The sequence below is a fragment of the Lontra canadensis genome, unplaced genomic scaffold, assembly GCF_010015895.1.
Source record: "Lontra canadensis isolate GAN:19392208 unplaced genomic scaffold, GSC_riverotter_1.0 scaffold42, whole genome shotgun sequence".
NCBI classification, from domain to species: Eukaryota; Metazoa; Chordata; class Mammalia; order Carnivora; family Mustelidae; genus Lontra; species Lontra canadensis.
In genome coordinates, this window is record NW_022631036.1 from 232,141 (window position 1) to 256,960 (window position 24,820).

Below are 24,820 nucleotides of genomic sequence, written 5' to 3' on the forward strand. Positions count from 1 at the left end.
TTTGTGTAGGAGAACTGAATCAAACAGATTTTATTCAACTTTTCAGGATGAGGAAAACAAATGATATAAAATAAGTCATAAGAAATGCTCTCGTACTATTTCAAACTACTTTCAATGTTTTACAAAATGCTCACACAGCAAATACGAAAAGCTTTAACATAGTCTTATAACTTTTGCTGCAATAAATGCAACATTAACAAACATACAAATTTCTTCTGTATCAATCTTAAAAGTAGAGTTACTGAATTACTAATTTTTACAATGTTATTCATAGTTACTTTTATTCATGTTTTTAATTAGATCATTGCCAATACATACATTATTTTCCTTAACTTTATTTTTACATTAAGCCAGTATCTGTCATGCAGTCATCAAAAACCTTCCAGTAAATTACACAGGTTTGTAGTCCAATTTAGACTCTAGCTTCTTAGAATCAGCCACTTTTCTGACTGCTTTCATGAAGTCTTCCTGTACTACAAAATCATGATCAGCACGAATTGCAAACATACCTGTGGAGAATAAAACAACATGACTGCTATATATAATATGTGAATGATTTCAAGAGAAAACTAAGGGGGGTGGGCAAAATGGGTGAAGGCAGTCAAAAGGCACAAACTTCCAATTATAACATAAGTCCTAGAGATGCAATATATAGCATGATACCTAAATTTAATAATATTGTATTGTAGGGATGCCTGGGTGGCTCATCAGTTAAGCATCTGCCTTCAGCTCAGGTCATGATCCTAAAGTCCTGGGGATTTGGTCTACATTTGGTTCTGGGACTTGAACAAGGAACCTGCTTCTCCCTCTGCCTGCTGCTCCCCCCTGCTTGTGCCCTCTCTGACAAATAAGTAAATAAAATCATAAAAAAAAAAAACTGTACTGTGTATTTGAAAATTGCTGGAAGTTGATCTTAAAAGTTCTCGGTACCAGAAAAAAATATCTTCTTAACTACATGTGGTGATGGATGTTAACTAGATTTATTGTAGTGGTCATTTCACAATAAAAACAAATATCAAATAATGCTGTACACCTGAAATTAACATAATGCTATTTGTTCAATTATATCTCAAAAAAAAAGTTTTTTATGAAAACTAAGTAATTCCACGAAGTAAATGTGAAGAAACCTACTCTGAGCCAGTAGCTCTAATTTGTTAAAAACAACCATCATTGTTCAATTAATTTCCTTAACGACAGCAAGCATTGTTTTCCAAACCTAAAGCTAGACATCAACGAGACAACTATCTGGATATTAAAAATCTAGCTCATACAGTCCCTGTATCCAATGACATTCTGAAAAAGCAAAAGTAAAACTATCAACAAAACACATTTTTAAGCCGTACCTTCTTAACAGGCAACAACTGCCTGGAAGGAGGGAACACAAGTATGGTTTGGAAAAACACAAAACACCTCCAGTAATTTTGATGGTCTTTCCTTGTTAAAAATCAAAAGCTTAGAGAATAGGAATTATAGAAATTAAAGAAAGTCAACACTGGGCTTTGTATCAAAAACCAATGCCACTATTCACATATTAAAATTTACCTTATTTATCTACAAACTGATATTCTTATATGACTAATGTACAAATTTTTATATGACTTTGATATTCAAATATCACAACTTGGAAAACTCAAGTTATTGACAAGTTATTTGTCAACTACTACTTGACAAAGGACTGAAAGTTGTGTGTGTGTGTGTGTGTGTGTTTTGAAACATTAGGTATATCATGGATATGGGCTCAAGATTTTGTGACAATCCTAATTTCATGATAAGCTAAAGCTAGTAAGTTTTCATTATCTGCTAATTAAATGAATCCTACTAATATTTTCATTGAAGATCTGCTTATATTGACTTTCACTTACCATCAGTGGAATAGAAAATTTCAAAGGTTACTTTCTATCTTTCCTCTTAAGATTTCTATATAGTCTTTGAAATAGTCACTCCATGTTGTACTCAGAAATCAGGTAAGTGGAAATTTCTAGTCTTTTAATAGTGAAGTTACAAAACCTGTTTTGAAGGCTACAACTAAAATAGGAAAGTTATTTTTCCAAACTCTGTGCATATGACTATTTCCAAATCATTGTTTAATGAATGAATGAATCTGAGATACATTCTAATCCAAAAAGGACAATAATGTTAGGATTTGAATGGAAAAGACAACTATAATTTAATCAAGTTTATTTTCAATTACAGAAAGATATGTCAGCAAAAACGGCTTGAAGTCTAATAAAGTCTAATAAAAAGAAAACCAAAGAATTTCAGTGTCTACAAATATGAACGTCCCGGGCCACTTAGAAAGCTAAAATTATAATCCACACAGAAGTTATAGCTCTTTACTGGAAATACCACATTCTTTTATTTATTTATATATATTTATTATATATACTTATTATATATAATTATATATAATCGATATATATATATATATTTTGGGTTTTTTTTTTTAAGTGTAAGCTCAACATGCAACATGGGACTTAAACTCACAATTTAGAGACAAAAAGTTGCCATGCTCTACCTACTGAGCCAGCCAGGCACCCCATAAAAATAACTTTTTAAAAAATATGTGAGGGTGCCTGGGTGGCTCAGTGGTTAAAGCCTCTGCCTTCCGCTCAGGTCATGGTCCCGGAGTTCTGGGATCGAGCCTCACGTCAGGCTCTCTGCTCAGCAGGGAGCCTGCCTCCTCCTCTCTCTCTCTCTCTGCCTGCTTGTGATCTGTCTGTCAAATAAATGGAAAATCTTTAAAATAAATAAATAAATAAATAAATAAAATAAAAATAAAATAAAAAATAAAAAATATGTGAGATATAAACTTCTAGTTATAAATAAGTACCAGGGATGTAATGTACAACATGACTACTGCTAATATTGCTATATGATATATAGGAAAAACAGTAAATCTTAAGAGTTCTTATTATAAAGAGAAACTATTTTTCCTTTTTTCTAATTGTATCTCTATGAGAAGATAAATGTTAGCTGAGCTCTTGTGGTAATCATTACACAATATATGTAAATCAAAGCATCATGCTGTACACAGACTTATGTGGTCATATATGTTAATTACTTCTCAATAAAACTGAAAAAAGGGCATCTGGTTCAGATGGTTAAGCATCTGCCTTAGGATCAGGTCACATCTTCAGGTCCTGGGAATCAAGCCCCATGTTGGGCTCCCAGCTCAGTAGGGAATGGGCTTCTCTTTCTCCATCTGCCTTTGCTCCCTCCCTTTCCTTGTGCTCTCTCTGTCTCTCTCCCTCTCGCTCGCTCTCTCAAATGAATGAAATCTTTAAAAAATAATAAAAATAAATAAATAAAACTGAAAAAAAAGTGAAAAAAGCAAGTATTATAATCTGATGATATCAACCTTTAGGATTATGACATTGCTTCTGTTTGGATTCCAATTTTACCAAAACAGTACTCTAATAATAATTTGGTCCAGTATAGATTTTGGAAAGAGAATGTCCTAAGTTATTCCAAATGGTTACAACCACATGCAAGTTTACCACACAACATTTGAACATTTGTTCAAAGATTTTATTTATTTATTTATTTGACAGAGATCACAAGTAGGCAGAGAGGCAGGCAGAGAGAGAGGAGGAAGCAGGCTCCTTGCTGAGCAGAGAGCTCTATGCGGAACTTGATCCCAGGACTCTGGGATCATCACCTGAGCTGAAGGCAGAGGCTTTAACCCACTAAGCCACCCAGGTGCCCCTATACTAGTCTTTGTGATTCTGATTTACTCTGATGTGTATGGAGACCTGCAGATTTTTGATCCAGATACTCAGTCACAGTATACCCATGAAGATACTCTTATGAAGAAGCCATGTCTGAGCAACACCTTTAAACACTAATCTATTAGAGGGGAGGGGGGTGGGAGGATGGGTAAACCTGGTGGTGGGTATTAAGGAGGGCATGTATTACATGGAGCACTGCGTGTGGTGCATAAACAATGAATCTTGGAACACTGAAAAAAATAAAATAAACACTAATAAGAAATGTTAAAATAAGGCTATAGGTGATATAAAAACAAGAGGAAATCACATCTGTATACTTAAAAACTATTCACCCACAACGTATGACAGTTAGTAACTATAAATACTGCAAAAATTATTTTTTAATTATTACTATAATAAATTCACAACCTTGAGATCAGGACCTGAGCTAAGCTCAAGAGTCAGTCACTTAACCAAATGAACCATGCAGGCACCCCTAATTTTTTTAATTTTAAGATTCTGTATGGAAGACAAAGACTAAAGGAATCTATGGTTTTAAAGCCACCTGGTACCAGAAATAAAATAAAAATAGAATCACACAATCCACAGAGAAAATATATTAAAAAACAGTAACATCTGAGGTGCCTGGGTGGCTTAATAGGTTACATGTCTGTCTTCGGCTCAGGTCATGATCCCAGGGTCTTGGGATCAAACCCCAGGTCAGTCTCCTTTCTCAGACTGCCTCTCCCTCTGCCCTTCCCCTGCCTGTTCTCTCTCTCTCTCTCTCTCTCTTTTTCAAATAAGTAAATAAAATCTTAAAAAAAAAAAATTACATTTTATACAAGTTACATGGTCAGAAAATTCATAAATCAATCTTACAAAGCTTATTATTAATGGACTAGTATGAGAAAACATGTTATCCATTTTGCAGATTACTTCTGGTGCTGGCCCAGTCTGATTTCAGCCAGAGGTGTGGCAGAGTGTTCTGTACAGTCCCAGACTTACTTCAGGGGGCCAGCATGCTATCACATGCAGGTCTTTCCACATTCTGCCCTAAGGCATCCGTAAGTATAAAGGAGTTAACATCCCCAAGGGCAAATTCTCATGGGGGATGAGAGCTGGTAAATAAATGCTCCAGTCTCCATACTTCAGCCAAGTAATCCTGGAAAGCATTCAGTATGTTTCTCTGAGGTCTCACCAAATCAAATCCCCCCGTCTACAGCATCTACCTCAGTAGTGCACCCTTATTATAGCTTTGCTTCTTTCCTACTCACTTGCCTGTTCTCTCCTGCTTCTTGGAATCAATTCTCAAAAATCCAAGCACCCATACCCTTGCAAAGCCCAGGCTCTGCTATTGAATAAACCCAAACACATTTTAGCCAATTAAACAAATCAAAATCACTGAACTTTAAACTCATACCTGCTTCAGTACAAACATTTCTCAGGTCTGCTCCATTAAAGCCATCTGAAAGCTTCACAATTGCTTCATAATCTGTTTAGGAAAAAATACTGGAAATTAGTAATAAACAAAACAAATAAATAAATAAACAAATAGACATTTTCTTGATTTATGCCCATATGGAAAACTTAGCTGCAGAGCTTGCTCTGAATTTGATCAGCTAGGCATCTATCTGTTAACATTCCTCCATAATATTTAGCAAGTTCTCCACAACATTAACAACCAAACCTATGCTTTTGTTAAGCCAGTACTAAACAGAAATATTTAACTTCTGAAACTTTAAAACCAAGAAATACCATCAATACCTGAAAGTATCTTAACCTGTTTCTATGCATTGAAACAGTTATGGATATGTGAACTTGAGTTATCTGTGAAGCCATGACTCATAAAAACTGTAACCAAATCTTTGATTTGAATAAACCTAGAATATTCAGAACCAGCTATTAACCAAAATGAAATTTAGTGCATTAATATAAAATACACCAAAACTGATCATCAGAAATATTTTTCATATATTTTTTTAATTTTTATTTATTTATTTGACAGACAGAGATCACAAATAGGCAGAGAAACAGGCAGAGAGAGAGAAAGGGAAGCAGGCTCCCCGCCGAGCAAAGAGCCCAATGTGGGGCTCAATCCCAGAACTCTCGGATCATGACCTAAGCCGAAGGCAAAGGCTTTAACCCACTGAGCCACCCAGGCGCCCCTCATCATATTTTAATCATATATTTTAAGCAACTATTTTTCTTAATATAATTTTATTTTTTTAGTGTTTCAAGATTCATTGTTTATGTAAACAACTATTTTAAATGGCTAGCTTTTCTGGTTCCTATGCAAGCTCCAAGTGGTGAGGTACCAGATCTATGTTAACAGTAATGGTTATATGACTTTTTTATCCACATGACAGACCTGAAATAAAGAGCTATTGGTTTGGAATAGCAGTTATGGACTCGATATAGAATAAGGAGAGAAATAAGAGACAGCATGGGCTACTACAGTACAATTCTGATGAGACACCTTTGTCAAGCCATCTGCAGTATGTCAATCTGTATTTGAAATTAGATACTCATTCATTAATTTTCATTCAAGTTCATGTAAGCATCCTGACAGCAGGGATTCCCAAGGTTAGCACAGTATTTGGTATCTAGCAAGAACTCAGTATTGGAAAAAAATCTACAAATTGGCATCCCTAGCTTAGCCTATTCTTTCCAGCTCACAACTATTTTCATATAAGCAATGAGGAAATTAGTGAGAGGCAATAACCAACAATTTTAATCATTTTTGGACCATTAGCTTCTAAGGGTAAAGCTGCCTGGCAATTATACTAGAACAGTATAATGACCCCTAGTCAAAGAGTCAGCAAATTTTCTGTAATGGGCTAAACAGTAAATATTTTAGGCAAGCCATGTGGTCTCTGTCAAAACTATTAATTTCTGCTATTGTAGTGGGAAACCAGTCAGACAATATATAAACAAATTGCAGTAGCTGTTAAAATAAAACATTACTTACAAAAAGAGAAAGCAGATAGAACTTGGCCCACAGCAATCGTTTGCTGACCTCTATCCTAGACTGCACTCTCACTTCTGGCGATAACGATTTTATCATTTCTCCCCTGTCCTCAAATGTCTAACAATAATTCCCCATCCTCACTCTGAACTTGCTTCCTACTTCACTGAGAAAATAAACGTATTCAGAAGAAAAATTCTATAAGTTTTTGACATATATGAGATACTGTCATCATTAGCAACTATTTACTCTGCCTTTCCTCCTATTCTCATAAGTGCAAAGTCCATGCTCATATACAGGGCCAACCTTTCTTCAAGGAAAGTGCATCACCAATTTCTCTCTCTCTTCTAGATCACTCACATTAGCATTAAAAAAATGTTGTAAATTCTTCCACCTTAAAGAAAGCTCCTCCAAATCTTTATCTCCATTTCCACTATAGCTAGTTTTTTCTCTTCTCCCTTTGCAGCGAACTCCTTGAAAAAAATGTCTGCACTCAAAGCCTCTCCCTACAATCTTCTTGAAACCCATCTGAAGTAGGCTCTTACTCTTACTGCTACGAAGTAAATGCTTTGATAAGGTTACCAATAATCTCCACACAGCAAATTCAAAGGTTCATTCTCAGAAGTCTTTTTATCTGACCCACTGTCAGCATCTAACAGGGAATTACCCCCTTTTTGTAATAATTCCTTCATTTACCTTCTAGGACATCACCAGCTCCTGGTTTAATTCCCCACTGTGTGACTATACCTTCTCAGTCTCCTTTGATGGTTCATCCTAACTTCTTAATATTGGAATTATCCCAGCTCACTTGTTGAACCTCTTCTCTATCCGTATTTACTTCCTCGGAAATCTCATCTAATCTCAAGACTTTATTTTTTTTTAAACGATTTTATTTATTTGACAGAGAGAGCATGCTCACAAGCAGGGGGAACAGCTAGCAGAGAAAGGAGAAGCAGGCTCCCCAATGAGCAGGGAGCCTGATGCGGGACTCCATCCCACGACCATGGAATCAAGACCTGAGCTGAAGGCAGCCGCTTAACCAGCTGAGCCACCCAGGCAACCCTAATCTTAAGACTTTAAAAAAAATTTTATGCTATTATTATCCATAATTACATCACCAGCATAGACCCCCCCAATAAACTATTGATGCATATAGATTTACTAATCAACATCTTTACTTGGTATTGAGTTGACATCTTAGCTTCAATATATTCAGAATCAAATTCCTTATTCTCCCTGTAAAACCAAATCTTTCCAGTCTTCCCCCATTATAATCGATGACAACCCCATCTTTCCATTAGCATGAGTCAAAAATCTAAGTCTTCCATGGTTCTTCACTTTAGCTCACACCCCACATCTGATTCATTAGCAAGCCCTATCACCTCTATTTTCAAAATATGTCCAGAATCTCATTATTTTAAGACTCTGGTACTACCTTGGACCACACCACCATCTTTTGTCTGGATTATTAAAATATCCTCCTAACTAATCCTCTTGTTTCTATCCTCGCCCCTCTAGATGCAACCAGAATGATCTTATTTAACATCTGTTTCAAAATATTTATAGATGAAACAATACAATGCCTGGGACTTGCTTTTTAGAAATCCAGGAAGATAAGAGGTGAAAGAAATTACAGATGAAACAAGACTGGCCAAGAGTTAATAATTATTAAAGCTGGGTAGGGGATGAGTAACCTAGGGTTAGAAGTTTGTTATCTCAATTTGTATGCATTTCTAATTTTCGACACTACAAAGTTAAAAATAACAAAAGGTAAGACTTTATCATTGCTCTGCTCACAATCCTTCAATGACAAAAATAAAAAAATAAAAGCAGAAGTTCCTACATAATGACCTCAATATGGCTATATACAATCTGATTCCCATCACTTCTATGATTTCTCTTGCTACCACTGTCCCATTTACTCTGCCATAGATACCTTGGCATCTTTGCTACTCCTGGAATGTTCCAGCCATACACCTACTTCAAAGTCTTTCTCTTGCTATACCCTCTGTATCATTTTCCCCCAAATTATCTACACCTAGTTTCTTCACCTTTTTAGGTCATTGCTTAAAAATCATCTTCTTGGTAAGTCTTCCTTCTGCTCCCTGCGCCTCACCTCCATTTAAAAATGTATCCATTCATTCTGGCTCCTGGCATTATCTATTTCTCTTTTCTTGCTTCATTTTTTTCCATAGCACATATCACCATCTAATATACTAAACATTTTACTGACCTTGTCTGTCTTTTCTGACAAGAATGTAAGTTCTGTAAGGCAGGCATTTGTCTGTTTTGTTCATTGCTATATCCCCAGCACTTGAAACAATTCCTAACCTACAAAAGATGCTCAACAAATATTAGCTAAATTTAAGATCTCCATGTTTGCTGAATTTGAAACCAGATTTGGTAGGCTATCAGTGATATCTATTAGCATTCTGCTTCATTTACGAAATGTAAATATACATAAAATGGTTATTTCCTTACCTATTTCACCATGCTTTGTAATGGGACCTGCATGGATTTTCAATATGTCTAATCTTGCTTGTTCGTTTGGTAAGTCAATATCTGAAAATAAAATTTTAAGAAATTCTTTTGCAGTCAGGTTTTGGTTTTATTTTGTTTTGTTTTTAAAGACTTTATTTATTTGACAGACAGAGATCACAAGTAGACAGAGAGGCAGGCAGAGAGAGAGGGGGGGAGGCAGGCTCCCTGCTGAGCAGAGAGCCCGATGCGGGGCTCCATCCCAGGACCCTGGGATCATGACCTGAGCCAAAGGCAGAGGCTTTAACCCACTGAGCCACCCAGGTGCCCAGGTTTAAACAAAGTAGGGGGTGAGGAAGAGATACGGAAAGAGAAGTGGACACAGACTAAGAGAACACACAGCAGGTGAAGAACTTTAACTCACGTATTTTTCTGTCTAATCTTCCAGGACGAAGCAAAGCAGGATCCAGTGTATCTGGTCTGTTTGTAGCCATGATCATTTTAACTCTATGTAGAGTATCAAATCCATCCATTTGATTCAGTAACTAATATATTTATAAATAAAAATCATTGACAGATTTTTACAAAACATCCCATTGAAAAATAGAGAGTACACAACTTCTATATTTCTAATACTATGAAATACATTGTCTACAGAGAGCATGCCATCTCCAGAATGACCATTTGATGGACTCTCTCTTCCTTTCTAATATAAAGGTAGAGGTTTTCCAGCCTTGGAAGTTCCAAGATACATTACTGAACTATGTACCTTGTTATAGCTATCAAAAAGTTTTAATAAATTGGAAGGTTTCCATCTAGTCAAGTATTATAAAATTAAACTATTTTGATCTGATTTCCAATGTTCAAATTTTTTTCATAGCTACTTTTAAAAACATTACTAATAAAATCTAATATATACAGTACTATGGTATGCCAAACATAAAATTTACATTCAGAAAACCAGATACAATGACATTTCCACAAATCTGGTAATAAATCTATTACATATCTTTTCAAATAATTCCACTACATACAGAAATACTGAGACACTAAGCATATTTCCTTCAATTACTAAAGTTTTCTTGAATATTTAAAAACCTAATTGCATTCAACAAACTCTTTAAAACATATCTAGCTTAACAATATGTCTATCTCTTTTCCAAAATATCTGAGAGCTGACAACATATCAGTTACTTGTATAAAACTATCATCAACGTGGGCTGTCTGGGTGGCTCAGCCGGTTAAGCATGGGCCTTTGGCTCAGGTCAATGATCCCAGGGTCCTGGGATCAAGTCCCACATTGGACTCCTTGCTCAGTGGGGAGCCTACTTCTCCCCCTGCTTGTACTCTCTTTTTCTGACAAATAAACAATAAAATCTTTAAAAACAACAACAACACAACAACAAAACTAGCATCCGTGTTGTTTCAAAATACCTCAATTAAAGGTTTCCAGGAGTATAGGATTTGAAAATGCTATATATACTCTCAGCAGATCACTATATTTTATGAAAAGTCCTTTTCAACTACCCCTACTGAGATGGAATTTGACACTATTACTTACGCTACCTAGCTTCGTAGAAGCTGAAAAATACGTTTGGGATCTTGCCATCACTTTCATAGAATTTGGAGTGGGGAAACACTTTATGTACATTCTAATATTACAACATCCATCTTCTTCAATTATCAAAACTAATTTAGTTTCTTCTTATTCTCAGGAAAAGTTAGCGATTTTTAGAGCAGCCTCATTCATAATTATAACTCACTTATTGCCACTAGTTTTAGTATGTCGATTACTTATAAAATGTCTTAATGAAACAAGTGCAAGACCATGTTCACAGAATGTGAACATCAGAAGAACATACAATTTAAATATCTGAATGGTTTGTGTGCTCAAAATACATGGAGTAGTGTACCTATGTATCATATAGAATTTTGTAACTACTCCTATTACTTTGCAACAGACATTTTCTTACTAGAGATTGTGGTACAGAAATGTGTTTATTCCTGACAATATTTTCAAACTTTATACTTAAGTGTGTTCTTGTTTGTTTTTTTTAAGACTTATTCATTTATTTGAGAGAAAGCATGTAAGCACGGGGAAGGGCAGAGGGAAAGAATCTCAAGCAGACTCCCTGCTGAGCACAGAGCCCAACTTATGCCTTGATCCCATAATCCTGAGATCATGACCTGAGCTGAAATCAAGAGTTGGGATACTCACCCAACTGAGCCACACAGCACCCCTTAAGTGTTCTTCATGTAAACCACTGTCCACATTTTGACCTTCAAATATCCAGTGTTTTCATTTAATACACAGTGGTTTCTTTTTAAACCATCTTTACCAAATATTACCTCCATCAAAGTTCTCTGAATCTCTCTATCAGCTGAAGTACCCTCAGAAAACCGACGACCACCTAAAATAATGATATGGAAACTCAAATGCGTTACTCTTTTCCTCTATAACCATCTTTTAAGATAACAGAATAACAGTATCTGGAGTTAAAAACATTAAAATAAAAATTAAATAGTAAGAATTATACTGATGAAGTTAGAGTTGATTTTGATATGACATTTCTCATTTTGTCGATGTCAAATTAAAACTGGTTAAACTTTCTTAAGAATTTTTTTTAAAGTAACCTTTAATTCATTTTGCTATTTCACACAATTTGCAGTTATAGATGAAGGGGGTTTCCTTTAGATCTTTAAGAAATTTCTTAACACTTTCAAAAGAAGTTCAAAATAAACTTTAAAAGGTGTTATTCTTACCAATGGCATCTATTTCATCCATAAAAATAATGCATGGTTGATGATCCCTGGCATAATTAAACATTTCTCTGATCAAACGAGCACTTTCACCAATGTACTTGTCTACAATAGAACTAGATACAACCTGATTAAAGGAAAAACATTAAGGTAAACATAAGATAATTCGAATAAAATTTAATTTCAACAGCTACAAAAAGAACCTTTCCTTTACCTTTAAGAAATTGCAGTCCAGCTGGCTAGCAACAGCTCGTGCCAAGAGTGTTTTTCCTGTGCCTAAAATGACAGAAGAAGTCCTAATTAGATGGAAAGCAAAACAAATTTTCAAAAGCCTTTTATGTTATCCTCCAGCCAGTAAATTTTATAAAATGAAAGCTAAATCCTAAAGAGAATTTCCATTTAAAATTCTTTTTTTCCCATTTAAAATTCTAAAGCATTTCAACTTTCAATATTAAAATTTTAAATTTTATTCAAAATATCCCTTGTAATTCTAAACATGCTGAATACGTACCTTCAAAAATTATCAAACCCAATTTACAGACGCTACAGAAGTCTGTTACATTATTAGTCTGTTACATCCACTGGTCTCTCCTGTGTAATGAATGCATCTTTTACCTATGCATGATATTATAACATCAACTATTGGTTATTTGGAAAACTACTGGTTCAGTGAGTTATGAAAATCTTCCAAATGTTGGCATTTTTCATTATATAATATTTAAGAGCCACATTTATTAATATTACCAATCTCATCTCATCTTTAAAGTATTAACATCAGAAAGTTCTCAGATGGGGGTGCCTGGCTCAGTTGGTTAAGGTCCAACTCTTGATTTCAGCTCAGGTCATGATCTAAGGGTTGTGAGCTAGAGCCCAGTGTCAGGTTCCTTGCTGAGTGTGGAGCCTGCTTAAGATTCTCTTTCTCCCTCCCTTCTGCCCTTCCTCCCACTCACTATACATGCGCACTTTCTCTCTAAAAAAATCTTTAAAAGCTGTCAGATATAAGTTTTGAAAATCTAATTTTCACCTGAAAGCTCAAATTTTATCACTGGCTACAAATGGTGTCAGATGTTTTTAACATAACAGGCTAACTACATTCATTTTTGAAAAAATGTTTGCCGGATAAGCAATAATCAATCTGAATAATCAAAAACCAGTCTGACAATGACAGAATGTCTATAAATTATGTTTTCAAGTAAAAATGATATCCTATGAAAAGCAGCTTATTTCAGCTGACAACTCAAGGCACAAGTGCTTCTCCTAGAGATAACTATCCTATTCAGGATGAAAGAGAAGTACTTTACATGTATTTCCCATCTCATCACATAGAATATAAAATGTTATTCAAAAATCAGGACTTAATAAAAATAATTTTTACGGCTTCAACAAGAATATCTAAAAGTGAAACTCACATTTTTTTTTTAAATACTGCAAGTATGAACAGTCAATAACACGATGACTACTTGTACCATTTCATGCCACTGACGTAACAGACCCATGCTATGGCATGAGCAGTTTTACCCACACTGCTTTTGCACCATCAGCACAAAAGTCAACAGAGTGAACATGGTAACTAACGTCCTAAATATTATCAAAGTAAGGTCTGACCTTGCAGACTCCCTGAAAGTGTCTCAGGAACAGCCAGAGGTCTGTGAACTACACAGGACCAATGCACCAGAATCATACAGCATGTTAAGATGCACATCCTATGAAGCAAAGAGGACTAAGCATATCTGAGAGAATAGCAGACAGACATCATGTATTCCTTTCTTACTCTGAAGAGAGTGGAGGCTGGAATAGCCCACATTAAATTTTCACCTTACTTTTTCATTCCTTCATTCATTTATTAGTAGGTCAGACATAATTCAACACTAACCTGGTGGTCCATATAACAAACAGCCTTTTGGAGGTATTATTCCTACACGCTGGAATAATTCTGGATTTGTAAGAGGCAATTCTATCACCTAGAAAAGAAGTTGACTGTTTCTTAAAAAGTCGGTAAAGATTTTGATAAGCTTTAAAATACTTTAAGTGTAATATCAGTATAGTTAGATATACACGTTATAATTCATAATAGATCTAGAATTCCATGCTATATATATAATGTATATAATATAAAGCCATTTATATTAGAGGTTATTCTTCAGGTAGATTTAAGATTTTTTTTAATTAGGTAAAAACTAATTTAAAGTCTGTAGCTATTTTAACTAACTATACACTTGAATGAAGTGATGGTTACATAAGCATATAATTTGTCAAGACATGTGAATTGTACATTTATTATCTGTGCATTTTACTGAATGTAAATTATGCCTCAATGAAAAATCACACTACAAGCAAAAAAGAAAAAACAAAAATGGTCTATATTATTTTGCATTTGGGACTACAACACAAAATAATTATAAAATGGGAGAACTGAATAAGTTAGAACTGCCATTAGGAGAAAAGGCAAATAAAATTTTCATATTGTCATTTTGTTGGAGCAGCCTTAAAAGAATCATATTTCAGGGCACCTGGCTGGCTCAGTTGGTACAGCAGGTGACGCTTAATCTTGGAGTTGTGAGTTCAAGTCCACAGTAGATTATGAAAGAAAAATAAACTTAAAAAAAAAAAAAAAAACATATATTCTGCTCTCAATCTCCTACTAAGATTGATTCAAGCAAAGAAAGCTGGAGAATAGAAAAACTGAGGGTTTGACTACCCAAATTTAACTCTTTATAGTACCAGTAACTTTGAAAAACAAGCTTCTATTGAATAGTTGTATCATTAAAATAAAATAAAACAAAAAAATATAAGGTGTGATTAAAATAAACAAAAAGTATAAGAAATCAATATTCTTAGTGTCTGCAGATAGAAAGGAGTATTGCATGTGCATGTTTTGTGGGTTGTGTAGGGGGGTGTGTGTGTGTAAGATAAGAGAGACAGAGACTTTCTGCTTCTATGGCTGATACAGCAAATCACTGTAGACAAGATCTCACAGTTTCATGAAGCACTCGTTGTTCTTCTGCTGCCCTTTCATTAACTACAAAGTAAGAATAGACTTTTATTTGTAATGATGCTAGTGCTTCCTTAACTATGGTCAAAAACAATTTGGGGGCGCCTGGATGGCTCAGTGGGTTGGGCCTCTGCCTTCGGCTTGGGTCATCATCTTGGGGTCCTGGGATCGAGCCCCACATCAGGCTCTCTGCTCAGCAGAGAGCCTGCTTCTCCTTCTCTCTCCGCCTGCCCCTCTGCCTACTTGTGGTCTCTGTCTGTTAAATAAATAAATAAAATCTTAAAAAAACAAAACAAAACAAAACAAAACAAAACATAATTTGGCTCCATAATCACCTGGAATGCTTGTTTAAATGCTAACTTCTATGTCGTGATCCCCAATCTACGGCATCAAAATCATGCAGAGGGCCTCGGAATCTGTATCTTTAATAAGAGTTCTGGAAAACTTAATATGCTAAGGTCTGAAAATTACTGGCTTGGTGCTTAAATCAGATGATATAAGCCATAATAACTGTTCTCATCCATTCCTAAATATTTCCATCCTATATTAGGATGAAACCAATAGGAAAATGCTTTAAATCTGCTTTAAAGAGAATGGTTGGGACGTCTGGGTGGCTCAGATGGTTAACTGTCTGCCTCTGGCTCAAGTTATAATCTCCAGCTCCTGGGATTGAGCCCGCCATCAGGTTCCCTCCTCAGTGGGGCTTCTCCCTCTCTCTCTGCCTCTCCCCTCTGCTTGTGCTCTCTCTCTCTCTCTCAAATGAATTAAAAATAAATAAATAAACCTAAAAAAAAAACATTGTTAAAAAGCCATCTGTGTTATGAACCAAGGAAAGCAAAGAAATCCTCATTTGATTCTTCACCTAAGAGTTTAAAAGGTTTAAGCTATCCTAAAGCCAATATTTTTCTTAAATGGCAGCAAATATTATTTTATTTATCAAATAAAATATTTAAGGTCCAGGGGCACCTGGCTGGCTCAGTCCATGGAGCATGCGACTCTTAGTCTTGGGGTTGTGAATTTGAGCCCCACACTGAATGTGGAGATTACTTTAAAAAAAATTTTTTTTTAAATCTTAAAAAAAATTTTAAGGTACAGGTGACTTACTTTAAGGACGGGAAGCTAACATTAATAAGGTTATGGGAAAAACTGTATTACACGTGACCCAAAAGAGCTCTGACCCCAGTAACCTATGATAACCAAAACCACAAATGGCATGGGCATTAGATTTTTATCAATTATTAGCTTTTTCTTTTCTTTTTTTTGTCACAAAAAGAGCAGGGCTTTTCCAACACCAAATTATCTCCAAATTAACAATACCTACAATTTTCATAGCTAAAAATTCAGTGCTATTAATCGCTCAGCGAGAATATTAAATGTATAATATTTAGTAACCACTATTTGGACAAAGTAATCTTTCATTCTCTTTCTCCCTTTGGGTATCTTAAAACCAGTACTATTTATTATTAAGTTCAGAGAACAAAGCATATACTACCAACCTCTCTTAATTCCCGAATCTGTTCTGATAGTCCTCCAATTTCAGAATAAGAAACATTCCCAGGGTCCTCATGGGACATGTTGTAGACCAATGGATCCACCTCTCTTGGCAAATATCTATAATGACAAGATATGTATTTTTCTTTTATAAGATATATTTTCTCTCAGCCTATAGACAGAGTATAAATGACTTGCTTATGTAAGCATCTGTAGATGATCTCATAAAAATGTATTTACATTAATTAGAAATTAGTAAAAGGGAAAAAGTGGCAAGATACTCATTGATTTCAAGAAGCATATATTTGGTGGGGGGCACCCGAGTGCCTCAGTCAGTTAAGCACCTGCATTTGGCTCAGGTCACATCTCAGAGTCCTGAGATCAAGCCCTACTTCGGGCTCCCTGCTCAGCAGGGAGTCTGCTTCTCCCTCTCCCTGGGCCCTCACCATCCCCTCCATTCCCTCTCTCTCAAATAAATAAAATCTTTTTAAAAGGCAGCATATATTTTGTTTTTTTTTTAAATTATTATGTTTAATTAGCCAGCATACAGTACATCATTAGTTTTTGATGAGGTGTTCAACAAATCATTCGTTGCATATACCACCCAGTGCTCATGACCACACATGTCCTCAATACCCATCACTCAGTTACCCCATCCCCCTAACCCCCCAAGAAGCATGTATTTTGGCTAAAATCTTCCCTCTATGAAAATAAAAGTAAAATAAATAGAATAAGAAACCTACCTCATGATTGTTAGTGTAGTCATATCCAAAGCAACTCTTGTTCCTGGCTTCAGCTTACTTTTGTCAAGCTAATTTTACAAAACAAAGTGTTACATAACACTTAAAAGGGGAAATACTTTAACAAGAGCATAATATTTAGAAGCCAAATAATCATTTTCATTCTTCAGAGAGAACACTAATATCAGATTATAAACACATGCCAACAGAAGGGCTTATAAAGGTAATTAATTCAAAGTTATTTCCCTTAAAAGAATGCCCACTATGCAACTCAGTGTGAAATATAAAATCACCAATATATAAAGTTTGTGGTGGAAAAGGCCTTATTTTTTTTTAAAGATTTTATTTATTTATTTGACAGACAGAGATCACAAGTAGGCAGAGAGGCAGGCAGAGAGAGAGGAGGAAACAGGCTCCCTGCTGAGCAGAGAGCCCGATGTGGGGCTCGATCCCAGGACCCTGGAATCATGACCTGAGCCGAAGGCAGAGGCGTTAACCCACTTACCACCCAGGTGCCCTGAAAAGGCCCTATTTTTAAAGAAAGAAATGAGTATTAGTATTTTAGTTTCAAAGTCTCACTATCTGATACAGTTTTGCTCATTATTTTGATTTAGGCACTATAATATAATGACTGGCAATTAGTACCAAAGTATTTATACAGAAATCTCTAAGTTAACATTTTGGGGGAAGGAAAGGGAAGCATTTTAAAGGTATGCCTTTCATTTATTTTTCATTTAAAGTCTTTTTATTTTTTATTAAATAAATTTGGCACATAACATCATGTTAAGTTTAAGGTGTACAGTGTTACTTTGGTAATATGCCCTTTAGATTTACTTTAAAAACTATAGCTTTGGGGAAGAACATGTTACTTGACTACAGGAAATAAGGGAGAAATGCACTCATTCTGTATCCCCTTAGAGGTTTTTATTAAAATGCTAAAACCGGGGCGCCTGGGTGGCTCAGTGGTTAAGCCTCTGCCTTCAGCTCAGGTCATCATCTCAGGGTCCTGGGATGGAGCCCCGCATCGGGCTCTCTGCTCAGCAGACAGCCTGCTTCCCCCTCTCTCTCTCTGCCTGCCTCTCTGCCTACTTGTGATCTCTCTCTTTGTCAAATAAATAAATAAAATCCTAAAATAATAAAATATAAAATAAAATACTAAAACCAAAACTAAAAAAAAAAACCAGCAATCATCATTCATGCTTTTTGCTACGTGTCAGATATTATGCTAAATACATTATATATTAGACTGAATCATACTGAACAACTTACTGGCAAATTTAGGCAGGGTAACTTACTTGGATAGAGTAAGAATCTAACCAACAGATTCACCTCATACTCAGGATGTTACTTTTCTAAAATTAAGTTATTTTTGAGAGTTTAAAAAACTACTTGCCAATACAATTTCAGAATCATACAAATTACTAGTTTTCACAGGATTTTATAAAGAACTCTAAATTTAGGATTTAGTGCCAATGAAAATGAAGTGGAGATAAGCAAAAATACTAGCTTTAATATAACAGATTAAACTTTAAAAAGTTGCTAATAAATGAAGTACTTGAAAAGAGCTACACAAAAATCAATGTAAAGCTATTTCAACATTTTTATGTATAGAAAATATATACCCTAGCTTTTCTTATCTTTTCCATTTTTCAAATACTCTCTTGCCCTCATACAATTATGAAGTATCTTAGAAATACCAACTTTTGGAATCCAGAAGGCCCTGTAAAGGACACAGAACTCCTTTGTCAGGCTAGACATTTAATATTTTGATTTAGAAAATGTCTTTCCACTTATATGCTAGGCAAAATACTAGGATAAGATTTAGTCCCTGGGTTAAATTCCACTCTACGGCCATGTTGTATCAATGTTTTCAAACATGAACCCGTGATATGACAAACACTCAGAAAAAGTTCTTCCAATGAATCTATAAGAAAGTTCTAAGGATACTTCCTGAAGAATAGGATAGTACATGAACTGACTTCTGAGCCTCCTAAAATTACTTAAAGCCATTGTTGACATTTTTTATGACAGCAAAATGAAATCGGCAGTTATTTCAATTTGCCTATCCTAATCTAAATGAACTCATACAAAATCAACTTAGGCTACAGAAAAGTCTTTGAGTAACATTTCTGAATGTTTAAATATAAAACATAAGTAATTGATAAGGTCTAAGTCTCTTCAAAAAAGACAATAAGGGGCGCCTGGGTGGCTCAGTGGGTTAAAGCCTCTGCCTTCGGCTCAGGTCATGATCCCAGGGTACTGGGATCGAGCCCCACATCAGGCTCTCTGCTCAGCAGAGAGCCTGCTTCCTCCTCTCTCTCTGCCTGCCTCTCTGTCTACTTGTGATCTGTCAAATAAATAAATAAATAAAATCTTTAAAAAAAGACAATAAAATAAAATGATCTGAGATATTTTCCAGTTCTAAAATCTTAGATTTCTAAATATGTAGAGCTTACTGAAGCAATGTGATAAGAGTACAGAAAATAGAGAATACCAGGTCAATGCCCATGGTCTGAGTTCAAGTTTTGTGTTATATCTGAACAAATCACCTTTAGGAGTTATGAGTATAATGCTTGACCTGCTTACCTCAAGAATGAAATAACATATACGAAAGCACTTTTACCAATTATAAAGCACTGTACAGAGGTAGAGTGTTACCTGTCGACGACAACCCACAACATATCTTGGTCCATTTGTAGCTTTAACAATGACTAGAGGAAGAAAATGAAAGGACAAATTGAAACATAGAAAGTGAAAAATATATATATCCACATTGATGGTTTATTTCTGTCCTCCAAGAAGATAATAATTGAAAGAAAACTCCGTCTATGCAAGAATATCATCTACCTTCATTATTATCATTATACTAATAAGCATTTCAAAAGTTCATGGTGGGAGGAAGGGGAATCCACTCTTTTTTTCCTTTACTAGTTAACAGTCCATCCACTTACATTTTTCCTCAGTTAGTTGCTTAAGTACTTCACCCACAATCTGGGAAATGAAAAAAAAAAAAGCATTATTTTTTGCCAATAAGTAAAAACCAAATTGCCATTACTCCCTATACCCCAAACTCCATTACCTACCTGCCCAACACTTTGTAAGGCCTTCAGATCATTTTCAGATTTTTCATACTGCTTGGTAAGTTCTTTTAATTGTTCCCTTACTGAAATAATATAATTTGAACATTTTTAATTAAACAATAATCTTAGTGAGTTTAAGTCACTAAGTATCACTTTACTTAAGTTTATTCCAGTCTCTTTTACTTTACATATATTTTATATCCACTGTATGAAACCACAAAGAAGAAATAATCCGCTTGTAGGGGACATGCTTAAAAATGAAATGTTACAGGAAAAGCACCTAATTCTTATTTTCTTGATTGGCAATACTTGTTCAAGCACATTCATAACAGATAGTGACACTCTTTGAGACTACAAATCCGAATGATAAAAGAGACCCTTCCTCACCTCTTCAGCTACCCGCATGTATTATTACTCTATGGCTTTTCACCCTAAATAAGGTCAACAAGAGCAGTGATCTACAGAATTAGGTGGTTCTTTCTCCATTTAATCAAACCACTCAGGCTTTTCAGTGAAGGTGCACTAGGAAAAAATGTAAGCGCCTTTTTAGTTCAGGAGGTGAGAGAAACTTGTATGCCTGGTGGAGTACAACTCAAAATAGGAAGACCACGAAGGTTATTATGATCCACCGAGGGACTCCTCTCTCAAGCTCCGCTCTGGCTCTCCACCGCAATAACAAGCCAGCACCTCGAGTCTCATCTCTTGCTGGAGCTTCCTTGACCCAAGTCTCCTCTCCTCTTTGGGTCCCGGGACTCACTATGCCGCCCTCCTTGCACCCCAGTCTGGCAAACATCCCTGGCCCACTTCTTCCTCACTCCTCCTCCAGTCCTCTTCCACTTCCATCTCGGATCTGGGGATGTTCTCTCTGTCACCTGGACCAGACTGGGCCATTTCTACGCCCGAAGAGGCTGTGTTTCCCAAGCTCAGGGCCGGATGACAAAGCGCCTTGTCCCTGGACCGAGGCCTCCCTATCCCTGGGGCTCGGTTGCCGGGCTCGGCCAAGGGCCTCTGCTTTGTTAGAGACAGAAGCATGTCCAGGCATAGGACTGTGTGGAAAGAAAGGTGCACTCACACTCCTTGAGACGGCCGTCGATCTCCTTGTGCTCCAGTAGCTTCTTGCGGTAGTCCTGAAGCGCCTTATCTCTAGGGTCCGCCATGATGAGAAGCCGTCGCTCATAGGGGATGCCGGGAATGGCCATGGCCGCCCGGGCGGGGGAAGGGGCGGGGCGAGGGAGGAAAGCCTCCCAAGGGGCTCGGATTCGTGGAAGGCCCCGCCCCTTCCGGTTGGCTCCGCCTCTGTACTGCACTCCTCCCCCTCTGTGTCTCCTTTCATCTACGGCGCAGTAGTGCACCGAAGGAGGCCTCCAACTACACCGTCCCCTGCAGGTCGTACTTGGTAGAGCAGAGGGCTGTTGTCCGGGCCGTCCCCAGAGAGGTCTCGATATTGTTAAATCACCGCTCTCCCAAGAAACCTCGGCTGACTTTGTGATAAACTGAAATGGCAGTGAAGTAGGCAATGCGCAATCTCTCTAAATAGTTCCAGTGAACTATCGGGATAAGACAGCCTATTGGTATAACAGCGTTATCAAGGACCTTCAGGAACGGGAGTAGGCTATTTTATTCACTTACTCATTCAGTGAAAGAGGTACTGAGGTTATGATCTGGTGGGGAGATTAAAAAATAATTTCAGAGTGTAATACTGTAATGGAAATAACACATGGTAATGTTATAGAGTAAGGTAAGGAGAACTAATTTAGAAGGGCAGCTGACATAGGAGCCAGCCAAGCAACAAAGTGAAGAAAAACCTTCCAGACAGAGGAAACAGCAAGTGCGAAGATGTTGAGGTGAAAAAGAGCTTGGCTCATTTCTAGGAACAGAAGGAGGCCAATGAGACTGGAAGAGGGTGGGTTCTAGAGATATGGGGTACAAGATAAAGGCGATCAGGTAGGTTGAGTCAGGAACTTGAAGTCTGACAGAACTTAGATTTCTGTGCTTCAGACAAATTATTTAATCTCTCAAAATCTCTGTAAAATGCATAATAATTGTACCTATCTGATAGGGACATCATAGTATTAAATACGATATGTGCCTATAGCTATTAACACAATGTCTAGCACATAGTAAGCACTCAAGAGTGTTTTAAATATTGATTTTAAATTATTTATTTTAAGGGTAGTAATAACCTCGATTTTTGCAGAACAGATTCCCATTGCTGTACCTCTTACCAGCATTGTTCCTGGGTATAGTTTATTGTTGTTCCAATAGACTAAGTCAAAGGCCCCAAACAGACTCCATTTGATCTGATCTTATACAGTGGCCCTGGATAATTGAGTTTAAATAGGTATTTCTACATATACAGATAAAGTGCAAATTTATGTGAATTAAGTTCCCAAAAGTCACATAAAAGAGGTCTTCAGGGGCGCCTGAGTGGCTCAGCGGGTTAAAGCCTCTGCCTTCGGCTCAGGTCATGATCCCAGAGTCCTGATCCCCGCATCAGGCTCTCTGCTCAGCAGGGAGCCTGCTTCCTCCTCTCTCTGACTGCCTCTCTGCCTACTTGTAATCTCTGTCTGTCAAATAAATAAATAAAATCTTAAAAAAAAAAAAAAGAGAGGTCTTCAGATTTCTTCAGAAAAAATCTTATGGGTATTGCATGACTATCATATTCTGTTTTTCTAAGAAAAAATATGTTTCTCTAAGTATAATTGAAAATTGTAGTAGCTAATAAACAAGGAAGATGGACTGAGCAGGGACAGTCCCTTCTCCTTGGCTGTAACTATTCTGGCCAAACTAGTCCAACGATACCAAAATATATCACCTCTGACATTAAGAAGTAGAGAGGATGAGGCAGGGAAAAAGGACAGCTTGGTTTGGTTCATTTTAATAAATATTTATGAGCACATACTGGTGTGTTGTTTCCACATAACACACCAAAATTTTAAACTCCCTTGACCCTTGTTATTTTTCTGTCACCCATCTGGTAAAAGTCCAACTTCAGATGACCTTCCTATCTTTCACATGGCTGCTCCAGAACAGCGCTGTTTCTTTTTCATTTTCTTTTTCTTTTTTTTAAGATTCATTTATTTATTTGAGAGAGAGCCCGCACAGACAGGTGGGGGAAGGGACAGAGCTAGAGAACTTTCAAGCAGACTCCGCACTGAGTGCAGAGCCCAACTCTGGGCTGGATCCTATGACACATGAGATCATGACCTGAGCTGAAGACCAAGAGTTGGACGCTTAACTTCCTGAGCCACCCACACCCAGGAGCCCCCTGTGTCCTTTTTACACACACCCATAAGACTGCACTCCTCTCTATCAGAGACTGAAAGGCTTCCTGCCAGTGTGAGTGAGCCATCTTGGAAGGAGAGCCTCCAGCCCTAGGGAAGCCTTTAGATGACTGAAGCCCTAGTCTTGATTGCAGCACAGTGAGAGACTGAGTCACACACCCAGTTCAACTGCTCCAGAATTGCTGATCCACACAAACTGTGAAAGGATCAGGGTTCACTGTTTTAAACCATTAAGTTTTATGGTAATCTGTTACACAGTGATAGATAGCTAATAGGACAGGAGCTGATATTTTTCTAGAGAGAATTTGGGAAACTACCAGATAGGCAAGTAGCAACTATTTTTGCTCCTGCATCATCCGCAATGCTCAAGATTTTGGAAATTTGTCATCCCAAATATCTACCCCAAATGTCTACCAAAATGCATGTAATTGAATGTATTCATGGCTAAGCAGTAAGATATTGAGATAGGAATAGAAGTTAGAATCCTATGCTTCAAAAAAAAAAAAAGAATCCTATGCTTCTGGGAAATACTCTTCTTTAATAAAGTAATACATAAAGACTTCTTTTTAAAAGTACCACAACACTTAGATTGAAAAAGAGGAGTCTCTACCCTATTCTGCCCCTGGGCCCCATTCCTCAATTCTTTTTTTTTTTTTTTTTTTTTTTTTTTTTATGGAGAGAAAGCAAGAGAGCACAAGCAGTGGAAGCAGCGGAGGGAGAGCAGGGCTCAATCCCGGGACCCCAGGATCATGACCTGTGCTGAAGGCAGTCGCTTAACCAAATGAACCACCCATGCAACACTACAACAGGTACATTTGATTGTAAAAATGTTTGAACTTCCTAGAATTAAAAGCTGACTCATTTTTAAAATGTTCTTTGGTGTTGTTTTCTTTTAAATGACTTCCCCCCAACTTTACAATAAAATTGTTAAGTTCCCCTGAATAGTGTTTTCCATAAAGTCATTCGCATCAGATATCCCTCCAGTTCATCTAGTGATACTCCTCCTTAGGCCTCCCTGCTGTCGGTAATCTGGGCCATAGGGATGTTGCATGCCTGTCTTCTCAGAACTTCTCTAACTCCTCTCTTGGTGCTATCTTTTCTTTCTGAATACCCATGGCTCCTCATTTCTGGTTTACTCCTTTTGTTGGATCATATCCTCCCATAAATTGTCTGAGAAAGAATTTAAAGATGTACATTATTCTTCATATATAAAAAAACCTTAATTCTATTCTCAGACTTGATTAATAGCTTGGCTGGCTAAAGAATTCTCGGAATTTTGAGGGCCTTCCTCCATTATCCTAGGGCTTCCAGTGCTTCTGTAGT

At 36.7% G+C, this 24,820-nt stretch overlaps 1 protein-coding gene across 2 annotated transcripts; it reads right to left on the reverse strand.

Moving 5' to 3' along the window:
* PSMC6 (proteasome 26S subunit, ATPase 6) lies at positions 1 to 21,418 on the reverse strand. Of its 2 annotated transcripts, XM_032871092.1 has the most exons (14): positions 21,286 to 21,418; positions 20,217 to 20,296; positions 20,085 to 20,124; positions 19,792 to 19,844; positions 17,137 to 17,204; positions 16,399 to 16,513; positions 13,784 to 13,871; positions 12,125 to 12,186; positions 11,914 to 12,037; positions 11,500 to 11,561; positions 9,575 to 9,695; positions 9,154 to 9,234; positions 5,128 to 5,199; positions 1 to 509 (listed from the first exon to the last, which is right to left on the reverse strand). In XM_032871092.1, exons 1-14 carry the CDS (start codon positions 21,410 to 21,412, stop codon positions 391 to 393), a joined length of 1,212 nt encoding a protein of 403 aa, XP_032726983.1. In that variant the 5' UTR covers positions 21,413 to 21,418; the 3' UTR covers positions 1 to 390. The 2 variants fall into 2 exon arrangements, with proteins under 2 accessions (XP_032726983.1, XP_032726984.1); XM_032871093.1 differs by lacking the exon at positions 20,217 to 20,296 and having other exon boundaries at positions 21,286 to 21,413.
* Positions 21,419 to 24,820: the final 3,402 nt, after the last annotated feature.